Source organism: Macrotis lagotis, chromosome 1 (assembly GCF_037893015.1).
Source record: "Macrotis lagotis isolate mMagLag1 chromosome 1, bilby.v1.9.chrom.fasta, whole genome shotgun sequence".
NCBI lineage: Eukaryota > Metazoa > Chordata > Mammalia > Peramelemorphia > Peramelidae > Macrotis > Macrotis lagotis.
Window position 1 is genome coordinate 333,111,998 of NC_133658.1, and position 12,681 is coordinate 333,124,678.

The 12,681-nt window shown below is 36.7% G+C and overlaps 1 protein-coding gene across 7 annotated transcripts in view; it reads left to right on the plus strand.

Moving 5' to 3' along the window:
* The window catches only part of CDK5RAP2 (CDK5 regulatory subunit associated protein 2), a 168,470-nt gene extending 161,985 nt beyond the window's left edge, over nucleotides 1-6,485 (plus strand). For all 7 annotated transcript variants that reach the window (XM_074211715.1, XM_074211718.1, XM_074211716.1 and 4 more), the window contains 3 exons: nucleotides 1,959-2,085; nucleotides 5,462-5,508; nucleotides 6,386-6,485. In XM_074211715.1, the coding sequence (XP_074067816.1) occupies nucleotides 1,959-2,085; nucleotides 5,462-5,508; nucleotides 6,386-6,442 (231 nt within the window). In that variant the 3' untranslated portion in view covers nucleotides 6,443-6,485. The remainder of the gene's footprint in view (nucleotides 1-1,958; nucleotides 2,086-5,461; nucleotides 5,509-6,385) is intronic.
* The last annotated feature ends 6,196 nt before the right edge of the window (nucleotides 6,486-12,681 follow it).

Below are 12,681 nucleotides of genomic sequence, written 5' to 3' on the forward strand. Positions count from 1 at the left end.
GTTGTCTTAAAGAATGTCTGTTTAAGTTCTTCAAACAAAATGTTTCTGACTTCTTATACATCAGATAAGAGTATTCTAGATTTGGAAGGAACTACAGAGAGCATCCCCCTACTTCATTTAGACCATTCCAGTTAGATACCTCATTTTTTTTTCCCCTTAAAGGTCTCAGTCTGACAATTCCAAGCCAAACTTTTCATTTACATCTCTTGGCAGTTTCCTTGGACCATGAGTATCTTTCTATACTTAGGGAAGATACCACTCACTCTACAACCCCACTGGTCTTTAACTTTTTAGGTGTCATTTTTCATTCCAACTCAATCTCCCCATCTCACTTCCCCAGAAGGGAAACCATTTACAATTAAGAAACTATTTTGTGCTTCACACTATAGGATCTTTAGCATATTTGGATCTCATACTTATAATTAAATTGACTTCTGATGTATTAGAAGTTTTGTTAGAAGAGAGGGAACAGTAAGAGGACACTGACTAAAAGTGTGAAGGGTTCTGGACTAGGTTGTCAAGTTCAGCACCCTCTTTGCATATAGGAGGATGCTGAATGAAACCGTATGGGTAAAGTGACTTGCCTGGGGCTGGCTATACATTTAGTAAATGGGTAGCTGAGCACCACTTTCTAAATTTTGCAGTCAAAGCCACATTTTTCTGTCTGTACCCTCAATAGTTATTTCCTAGTTTTTTTTAATGAGGTAGAAACTTGAGTTATTCAATATCACTCTCAAATTAATTACAACTCCTTTAAAAAATGTCTTCCAACAGAAAGATGAGGTCCTTTCCCAAATTCACATTTCTGTAAATACAGTAAGACAACTGTTGATACATAATATTCATTATTAGCTATTGCAACTTGTTTATGGACAAAGTAAACTTCCATTAAAATGTTTTAGGGGAAAAAATCTAATTGGGATAAACAAATATAGTGAATTTGGAACATTCCAGATTATTAATCTAAGTCATTCAAAATTTATCAATCTCTCTTGAAATAGCCTCACTCAGTCTCATATGTGAGCTTCAATTTCTCATCAACTAACCATTAGACAATTCCAACAAGATGATGTGCCACACAAGTCACTTGACCTCATCCCATCACTGTAGTTCAGGCTTCCATCCCAGACAAGTGAAATGGCTGGTACTGCATCCCTTGCCTCAGCTCAGTCTCTCTCTCTCTCTCTCTCTCTCTCTCTCTCTCTCTCTCTCTCTCTCTCTCTCACCATAACCATTCTTCCAGTTGCCAAAGTGAGTTTCTAAAGGAAGGTTCATCTCATGTCAGCATTCCTTTAATCAATTCCATTGACTCTCTATTGCTTCCAAGACCAAAAATAAACCCTAACCTGACAACCTCTTCTTGGAGTAGAGCAGAAGGGAAATCTTATGTTTATACTTGATAACTATTCTCATAGCCCACTGTTGCAGCATGAAGTAGTCAAAAGATTTATTATTTTTCTCAAGAAACTCAATTTTTTTTTAGCTACATGATGTTGCATCCAAATTTTAGATCTTTGCTTTTTATGCCTCTTAATCTTTATTTTCATGCAGCAAAATAATCCTTAGGATTCTGGAGAACTGTCTAAAATCCAATTCAGAAAACAGCCCTATATTTCCGACTTTGCCCTAGGTACCTATTTCATTGTATCCCAAGTGATAGCTCTCATATTGGAGTATTGTCTTTCAGTGGCCTGGGCCACCATTCATGAATGTATGCTATCTGAAAAGGTAGCCAGAATGGTCACTTACTGGGTTGGAAATCACAGAAGTGGTTTTTGCTGCTGGAAACCAAGAAGTTATCTGATAAGGATGTTAAGAGGTTAATGTGAAAGTCATGCAAGTTAAGGAACTCAGTTTGTCATGAGTAGGTGCAAGGAAAATTGCTCCATGTTGATGTTAACAGATTATTGGACCCTAAAAAAGAGGTCAACATCAGTCCATGTTTATTACCTCTCTAGATTGCTGAAATGAAAGCTGAAATCGCCCGACTGCACAAAAAAATTTCTGAGCAAAAGAAGAAACTGTATACTACAGCCAGACATTTACAGCTGAGGAAACACCAGGAAAAAGTCATCTTTGATCAGCGTATGTAAAAGTTTATATTCAGATAACTTCTAGGCTTTTCTTTCATATACTGTGTGTATTCGTTCTGTGTAGTTTGGAGCATTCTGTTTTTGACTCCTGCTTTTGTTGAAATTCTATTAATGTCTTTTAATCATCAAATGTTATATGTCATAGTATTTGCAAAGATTAGATGCCTTTCCTCTTGTTGGCACTTTCTCCTCTGTGAAGCTGCTCTGCATTAGCTGTCATTTCCTCCCATCTTGGGGAGATTGCTGACTATGGTATCCCTCACTCTTCCTCATCCCTCCCTCAGGCCATTAGTTCAGCACTTTCTTAGAGGTGAGATCCTGCCTCGGGCCTGATAAAGCTGAAAGTTTCTGGGCCCTTTGGGAGGGGGTGTGAGCTGAAGCAGATGCTGAGCAGGAGCATGCCTGGCTGCCTTTGGGGAGGTGCACGGAAAGAGCAGTTCTTGAGTTGGCAGGATTTGAACGAGAATAGGGAGAAGTTTGTTAAATTCCCAATTGTCAGGGATTCTTTTGAGTAGAAACATCTAGCAGAGCTTCCAGAGCCACCTGAGCCAGTCATTTCAGGCTAAGAGGACAGAGTATCAGCAAGAAGAATTTGCATTTCTGAAGTCCTTTTTAATCTTTTTTTTTGAGAACACCAACTGGAGACTAGCAGGTTTAGTGACTGGCACACAGCTCATACTAGTCCTCTGCTTTTTCCCTGAGGCCATTTTGTTTTCTATGTAGGGGAACCTAGAGTTCTAATGGAAATTTGGGTAGTTCATTCAAATCATCTGCCTAGCTTAGCTAAAAGGAACCCTAGAGATCTTCTAGTTCAGCTTCCTTTTTTACAGGTGAAGTGTAAAGCTAAGAGATATGGAATGACTGCCTCACATATAGGTACATATAGCCAGGGTTTGACTCTGAAAATGGAGTCCTCTGCATTTTGCCACACTGCCCTGATTTGGCAGATGAGAAAACTGAGACCCACAAGAGAAAGGTCACAGAATGTATAGATATTTCCCCAGTACTTTTGCCAAATAAATAAAAAGACTGTGATATATTCAAATTGAGGCTTCTCTGTGAATTTGCTTTTTTAATTTCCAAACTCATTCCACAGTTACTTTATAATTTTAAAAATAACAAATACCTGGATTTGATAGTGAATACAATTAGCTCCATTGGAATGGTGTTGGGGTCTTTATCCCTGTATTTTTTAGATCTGGCTTCTGACGACTCTCTAGTTGGGTCATAACTCAGATGCACTTTGACAGTCTCAAGAAACAATCTAGAAATGGAAAAATGATAGACCCTAGTATTTGGCATAAAATGCTACAATCAGTCAGTAAGCATTCTTAAGCCCTTCCTATATGCCAAAGGTAAGTCATGTGAAGAAATGCAAATGAACGATGGCTGTCAGTACTTAAATTACACCTAAAATATGACTTATTTCATCAGTTGCTCTGACTCTGTAGATTTGAGGGGAGTTGAGCCAAATTTTGGAAATGTGACTGTGTTGTGGAAAAAGCGCTTTATTTTGAGTCCTGACATTACCACTTATGTATGTGATTTTTGGACAAGTTATTTAATAAGATTTGACATTTATGGAGTATTTTAAAGTTTTCTTCACAACGGTCTTTGAGGTAGATAGGACAAGTACTATTCCCCAATTATAGATGAGAAAACAGGAAGAAATGACAAGGTTGAGGGGTGCTCAAGTCTTCTGGCCATATACTGTTCCACTGAACTTCATCTATAAAATAAGGGTAACAGTACAGGTATTAATGACCTCACAGATTTCTTATGAAGATGTGCCTTCTTTGTAAACTATAAAAATGAACCATGCAAAAAATCAGGAAGAAAACAATTCAATCTACATTTTCTCTCCTTCTGAAGCACTCAGGATTATCTAGATGTTTTAATTCTTTCCCACTGATTTTGATCATACAGCTCCCTGAGAGTGGCAAAGTTCTGCTTCTATTTTTTCTCATTATGGTTTCCTTGTCTATTTACTGACATACATTTTGTGATTTGCAATAATTAATTTTAACCTCTTCAGCATGCTGGTAGTGAGGTGGAGGAAAGGAGTGGAAATCCTATAAAAAATGACTTTATTGCATTAAAATCTAATTTTTCTCAGTGGAAAAAAAAAATGCCATACCTTCTCCCAAACACAAAATTCAAACAGACTTTGAAATCATCTGATGAAAAGTGCTGTTGGGCAAAAAACAGCCACTCATATTTGTTTATCAAACTCAACATTCTGCCCTTGTACTGAATAAGCCATTTAAGGGGTGGAATTTAATTTGGTGAATTCATCCCAACCTTGGGCTTTGTTAGCAGAGCATACAGTTACATTTAAGCCAAATTCTGGGTCATGTTTTACAGTTTGAAGAATTCAAAGCAGGGAGAATTATCCCAGGCCTTACCTAGCAGTTTTTAGAATTGCCTCTGAACTACATCTTTACTTAAAAACCTTTTGATGAGGTTTGCAGCAGGATCAGTGAAGCACAGGAAACTGTTAATTGTATCATTTATACTGATTATTTAGTTTTCTTTTGACAAAAAGATGGAAAAAAGGTCATGTGATATCCTTTCTTTCTACAAGATTCTTATAGGCCCAGGTGGTTAATTGGGATCTAGCTACATATACCCCAAAAGATATAGGAAAGCTCTTTGAAGTCATGTGGTCTGATTTTAAAGGATTAGGTACAAAGGTCGCAAAACTAATGAATGATAGTGTTAGAACTAAACCTAAGTCTGACTTTCTCCAGGCTAATGTTCTTACAGGGTAGGACTTTTCTGTTTCTAGAGACACATTATGGAATACTAAAAAGAATGTTAACTCTAGTGTCAGAGGACAATTCTTGCCTCAAACACTTAGGGCCATATATTTAAAACTGGAAGGGAATGTAGAGGTCATTTGCTTTAGGTTATCTACTCCGAGTCATACTAGTAGAATTGTTAAAGTTCAGTATTCTATCTGCAGGTAAGTTACTTATTGCCCCTGAGAGCTTAGTTAATTCATCTGAAAGTGGATACAATAATATTTGTACTAATTACTTCACAAAATGATTCTGAGGAAAGTACTTTAAAACACTAAATATATATAGAGTTGTTTTGCATGGGCTTTTTTCCTACACAAGCATGTATTTACACAGTAAGGCAGCGTCATTGGAGAGTCCCTCAATTCCCATGACTATTCCACCTTGTCCAAGAGGAATAGGGGAAAAGGGATTCATTCCAGAGATTTCACCTGGAAAGTGAAAAAGTCAAAGTCTAGAAATTTCTTTTCAACCAGCTACTCTTGTTGCTTGGTATAGGAGAGGAAGATACATTAAGTACATTTCTGAACAGTATATGAAATTAACTTTTCCATTTTCTTTTTCTAGTGGTTTTAACCCATGAAATCCTCAGGAAGGCTAGAGGAAACCTTGAGGTAAAATAAAATTTCCAATGATGTTTTAATGTGTATGTGTATAAAAACATAGAAACCCTTCCTCCACTAAAGTCCTTCTCATTGTACCAATGAAGTGATACTGGATTCTCTAAGACTATGCCTTCAAAGTTATGAATGAATCTTTTGGCCAGAGATACTGTACTACAACACAGAGGGATCATGATCTGTGTCACTGCTAGGAGTGTCTCTACCAGCAAAATATCTGTCCTCAAAATGTTGAAGTATCTCCCACTTAACCCTAATTGCCTCATGTGACCATCTCCAGTCGTCCTGATTGTTATCTGGCCCCTGGACCCAGTTGGTTCTGGAGGAGGAAGTGAGACTGGTGACTTAATACAGCATCCTTCTCACGCAAATCCAATTCACATGCTTGTCATGATATCACCTCCTTGATGTCAGGGTCTTCTTTGAAAATGAAGGACAGACATTATTATTATTTTATTTTTTAATTAAATTGTAGCCACTTATTCTCTTCCATTCCTTTATGAAAAGGCAGAAGGCATTTTCAGTGTTAGTTTCTTTTTTGGCTGTTCTGTTTTATTAAAGCAGGTGAGTCTTATTTCCAATGATCTCTCTCTCTTTAGATTCCTTCCCAGGATTGTCAGAGCTTGACCTAACTTCTTCCTCCCTCATTTCTCATGTTGACTGCTTGGAAGCAGAATTAAGCTCATTTTTTTTAAGCTTATTGTTTTTTAAGCCTAACTGCTCTTTTTTAACTAGGGGGGAGTTACACCTCTTTTGTTTTTACTCTTGTTGCATTTGAAATATCTTAAATTGTTTATGTTAAGAAATTGAGTAATCATGAGAACTATAGGTTTAACTGAGGCATACTCAAAAAGTTTCCTTTTCTTTTCAGCTTAAACCAGGGGGGCCAACTCTGGGAACAGCCAGTTCCTGTGGATCAGAATACTGAAGGACCAACTTCTGCTAATAAATGCATTGGCTTCCCACTGTGATCATTTGCAGAGTGCTTGTTTTTGTTCTAAGTATAAGATCTCCCATATCAATGGGAATGGTTTGAATGAGTTCTTTAGAAAAAGATGTTAAAAAAAAATAGAAACACACAATTTCACACACTCACATCCCTGGTGTGGTGAAAGAGCATCGAATTTGAATCTAAGGCCTTGGATTTAAATACTGACTCTGCTGTTTACTACCTGTATGACCTTAAGCCTTCATTTCCTTTCTCTAGGTCTTTTTCCTCTGTAAAATTAGGGCATTAAATTAGATGCACTCTGAAGTCTCTTCCAGTTCATAGTCCAGTTTTATATATTGTAAAAAACAAACTTGGTTTGGGGTAATAATTCATATAGGTGGTACTAAAGGATTTTGAACAACTTCACTAGCTATGGTATATGGACAGTTTTCAGTTATCATCAGCTAGAGAAGATCCATGAACTTGTAAAGCAAATTCAAAGCCCGTGAAAATCACAAGTTGGAAAAATGACTTTCTGGAGTAGCTACAACTGGCCAGGGGCTTCTGTTAAAGTTTGTATAATATGGCTTTTCACCCATATTGTTTTTCACCAAGCTTTTCCATCTGCTCAATAATCTTGCATTGACATAATTTTCAGATGCTAATTAAATAATGCCTTTATTGATAACTGTTTATGCAGTTATTTTATATGAAATATCAAAGTCTTAAGCCAAAATCAGAGTTGTACAATGTCAAATACTTGTGTAATTATTAAGATAATTTTCCTCTTCTTTACCATGAAATCACCTTTAAAAATCATTCTTTGAATGAGTTCTCTCATTTTCCTCTTTTAATTTGAACTAACTCTTAAATTCTAAAGAGAAAAATTCTGCCTTAGCTTTTTCTGATTTTTTGAAAGGTTGCATGGTGCTGGGTGTGAGAGGCCCTGATGCTGGCCAGCCTTGGACCACAATACCTCCCTTGCCTTGGGTGAACTGGGATCTTAACTTTTCTCATAAATCACTTGAGAGAGATTCCCTGACCAAAAACAAAGCAAACTAAAACAACAACAAAAAATTAAGTGGGTAAGTAATATCCCACTTAGAAGCTTCAATTTCCTCATCTGTAAAGGACAAAGTTTGGCTCTGATCTCAGAGGTTTCATTCATCTCTAATAGCAGCTTGGTATAAAGTGAGAGTATATGAAAATATGTTTACCATACTGAATAGATCTATTTCAAATCCCTTCTGACCCTTGAGAGCTTTGTGATCTGGGAAGGTCCTTTCACCTCTCTGAGCTTCAGTTTCCCTAATTCATAAATGGGGAAAGTGATCTTTGTGTACCTACCTCACAGGGTTGTTGTGGGGAAATCGATTTATAAATCTTAAAGATTATAGAAATGTGTGATTTGTTGCAATGTAAGTTTTTATTCTAGGGTTCAGTAATCATATTCAGCATCTGACAAAGATGTATTTGTTTCCAGAGAGAGAGAGAGAGAGAGAGAGAATAAACAGCCAAACCTTGTCCCAAAAAGAAGCAGAAAAAGTAAAATGAACTCTGTTGCTTGCCATTTGGGTCTTGACTAGGGGGACTTTTAGTCCAAGTCAGGCTGTAGGGTGTCTTGGGGCTCTCTGTCACATGTAGCAGTGACTGATTGAACAGGTTCACATTGAAGGCTTAGTAGGGCAGGCTGTCATCCACCCTGGGGTAGTGGGTTCTTCTGTGTTAGATACAGATTTTTGGGAGCTACACATCTGTAAGGAGAAATGCGATTTTTTTTTTTTTAGCAGCATCACAGAGACTTCAGTTTATTGAATGAAAAAACTAGAAAGGACCTTAGGGAGGGAACTTCCAAAACCAATTTGTGATTATTTCCTTTTTAGAAGGATTTGCTGCTTTATAGAAAGCCTGTAATGAGTCCTTTGGCAAACAAGAGTTCCCTGTTTATAGCAGTTGGAGGGGAAAGAAATATAAAACTAAAGGCATCTCTGAGATCATAATTATGGAAAATAGAGAAATGCTGTATGAGAAAGATCTGGAATGTCTAAGTTCTAGTCCTTGTTCTACCACTTATTCCCTTGGTTACCAGGCACAAATCATATTTCCCTTTTTGGGCTTCTGCTCCTTTCTTTGTAAGGGAATCACACTAGATGATGTCTAAAGCTCCTTCCAGCTCCAATATGCTCTCCTGTTCAAATTTTTAGGAATGCTTTTGCACATGTATTTCCCTTTAAGCAAAATCAATATCAGAAAGTTCATATTTACATAAAAGATAACCAGTGATTATTTACTTTTCACCAGAAGATCCATAGTAGGATTTCTTTAAGTAGTAAGCTCTTCAATAGTTTTGAAAAAGATTAAATTTATAAATAACACTCATATAAAATGAAGCACACATCTACTACATCCCCCCCCCCCCCCCCGCCTTGTCTAGACCCAGATTATGTAAAAGCAGAAGAGTGCAACACTTTAGGTTGTCTAAGACTCTCTATTTGCTAAAAGATGGAGAGAATTTGTTTGTGCTGGTTTAGAGCTGAGAACAAACTCTGTAAATGAGGGAAATGCAGTCTTTACAAAAGCATCATTGTCCTCGCAACCACGAAAAATGTCAAGTTAATTTTGCTAAGCAGCCAAATTATAGACATTCAAAAGTCGTAATCAGAAATGTTGTACATTTCCAGTTTTGAAATTAATCACTGTATCTTTGAGCTATAACACCTGAAAGGAACAGCTGTATGGCTATATATAGGCCCTGAATCTTACAGACTTTCTCCAGCTTTTCTGCACTCAGTACAAGTTTCTCTAGTTTGTTTTCATTTTTCCAAAGATGATCAGCTGTTGATTTGTGTTATTAGCCTGTATTGGCTCACCTTTCTAGGCTGCAAACGTAGACTCAGACGACTTATTCAAGAACAAAGGCCAAATAAGAACACTAACCAGAGATTTCTTATTTTGTCTCCTAGCCCACAAATAGAATTGTGTTCCTTGTCTCTTAGCTGTCTTCCTCAATGACCTCATTTCATGACTTCAGGTATCACCTTTATGCATATGATCAACCAGTCAATCAACTAGGATTTATTACATGCTTCCTCTATGCCAGGTATTATTGGGGGTACAGATGGGGAAGATGTCAAAAGTTCATAAAGTGAAGACAGTCCCTGCCCTTGAGGTCACATTCTATAGGGAAGAGGGCAGACAATTTGTTCACAGGTAATGATAATAAAGGATGTAAAAAATTATGGGATTAAAGTTGGTTATGGCTTCTACAGGGAAGTTAACAGCAGGAGCATTCAGGAAAGAGCTCTGAAACAGCCATGAAAGGAGCCCTGCTTACCATCCAAGCCCCACTCACACAACTTCAACTCCTTAGTAGACCTCTCCATGGGGGTGTTTCAGACTCATTCCAAGCTATCTCTTGTTTCTGACTCAAACCAGTTTCCTACTGACTTCTCTGTTTTAGTTAATAGTATTACCATTCATCCAACTTTGGACTTCCTTCCTGTGACCCTGAGAACATCATTTGACTTCATTGATCTTTAGTTTCTTCCTTTAAAGGAATGGGATTGGATTAGTTTCCCTCTAAGATCCTTTCTAAATCGAAGGCTGTGATCTAACAAATATCCTTCCATTTTCAAGATCCTAAATCCAGTGACTTTTAACAACCCTATTCCCACCTTTCACCCTGACTCAAGTCTCATGTCCTCTCCCCTAGGTTGTAGCAATAGCTAACAGATACCACACAAGCACCTACTGAATAAAGCAGGTATAGGGTGAAGGGAGCAGGGTCTACTTAAAGTATTAGACTCAAAATCAGAAGATTGTTATACTTACCCTCCTTGTCTCATGTGCCTTGTTCTTAGAGGAGAAAATGTTTCTGTCCTTGGGAATATTGTTTCCTGTCATTGAGGAGGCAAACCTTAAACCAGAAACACAATGGTGTAAGCCATTATGCAACCTAGTACTCTACAGTTCATGTTAAAATTCAGTGAATGCAAAATCAACTGAAGGGGTCATGGATTTATAGATAAGTTGGGCAAGATTTAGATAAGAGGGAAAGGAAAAAGGCATTCCTTGTGGAAAGGAGAAGGCTAGCAAATGCCAAAATAGAGCCTTCTGAAAGATAATCTCGGGCAACATGTGCAAGTTTTGCTAGAGAACAAATGTGTGTATGCTTTTTTTTTTAATTAAGGGGTTAATAAGGTTCAGTTCTTAACACTAATACCAGACTAGACAAAGAAAGAAGTTATTCAAAATCCATAATTTGGTGAGATTGCATTTGCCAGTTGCAAATTTGATATTCTTTTGCATAGAACTGAACTGCTAAAATGATTCCATTGTGTATGTTTACATATGCGTAAGTACTAGTGGTCTTGTAAGCTTTTGTTAGCAATCTTCCATTTGCATAGTCTTCCTGATCTCCTTTTGAAGTATTCTCTGATTCCTCCTCAAATCTCTCTGACCCAGCAGTAGCCATGAGTGTATGCTTCTATTAAGAATGAAACTCAACTGAGCTGGTTTCCTTCCCTTTAGTTCTTTAACAATTGAGGATTGGATTTCACTCTTTACACATTTTTACTGTCCTTCTTTTGTTTTTAATTCTCTGGTTTTTGTTTTTTTTTTTGCAAGGCAAATGGGGTTTAAGTGGTTTGCCCATTTGGACCCAGGTATTCCTGACTTCGAGGCCCGTGCTTTATCCACTACGCCACCTAGTTGCCCCTATTCTCTGATTTTTAATAAGGAATATTATACAAAAGTTGTAGCTTTTCAGGGACTGTTCAAAGATATTACTTTTAGCCACATCCTAATTGATAAATGGTTGAAGGATATGAATAGACAGTTTTTTTAAGAAAAAAATATATGCTATAATAACATGAAAAATGCTTCAAATCAGTAATTAGAGAAATAAATTAATCCAACTTTGAGGATCCATTTTAATACTTTAAAACGTGTTAATGCACTAGTGGTGGAACTATCAATGGATTTAGCCATTGGAACTCTGCCTCCCCAAATCCTTTAACTGCATATTCTTGGACCCAGCAATGCCACTACTAGAGTTATACCATGAAGATGTCAGTAAAAAAAGAGAAAGATATGTATAAAATATATATGTATATATGTATATATGTGTGTATATATATATATATATATATATATATATATATATATAAATGTACAAAATATAGCACATGTACAAAAATATTTATATAGCAGCTGTATTTGTGGTGGCAAAGAACTGGAAATTGAGTATACCTATCAATTTGGGAATGCCTGAACAAATCTTGTCATATGAATATGATTGAACATTCTTAAGAGTGCTCCAAGAAATGACAAAAGGAACAATTTGAGAGAAACCTGAGAAGAGTAGTATGAACTAGTGCATAGTGAAGTGAACCAACCTCAAAAAACACTTACTCAATAATAACATTGTAAAGATAAACGACTTTGAATGTTGTACAAACATTGATCATGCATTTTCAAACTATTAATCCAGAGGACCTATAATGAAATCTGTATCCACTCACAGAAAGATCATGGACTAAAAAGACTTTTTTTGGTTATGGGAATTTGTTTTTTCTTGATAATACATAATATAAAGAATTTATTTTAAATATTTTTTCTTTTTTAATGCATGTGAGTGGAAAGGAAGGCAAGAAAATAGATTTTTCTTAACTGAAAAATAAAACATTAAGATAATGCCTTGGCTGCTGGTGAAGTAGTAGTTAAACAATTTAAGCATCATTCAAGCTCATGATCAGTTTCACCGAAGGATAGAATACTTAAAAAAAATGAAATCATCAAGATCTTAAATTGGTGGTGCAAAATGACCAATTAGTCCTCAGGGGGAAAAAATCAACTTCACTGGGCCACTGGAGGGGTTCATCTTTATTCCTTTATAGTGTGGGGTAAGCTTCTAGAAGAAGAGTTTAAAAAAATGAACTGTCAATCTTTACTATGAATGAAAACTTGTCATGGAAAGAGAAAATTAGGAAAAAGTAACCTATTGAGGAATAATATAGGTTTAGTCAAACCTGTTCTAAAATTGTCAGAAGTCTGAGTGTGTCAGATCTGAACTTGTTCATCAGACTAAAACGTCTACTCCAAAGGAAAATATGTGACAAGGAAAGGAGAAAGGAACAAACATTGGATGCCTACTATTAGCTGGGCACTGTGCCAAGTGCCAAATAGGATTGTTTTTGTTCTTCCAGTGGACTTCTAAGTCTTGTCCCCATTAAGGT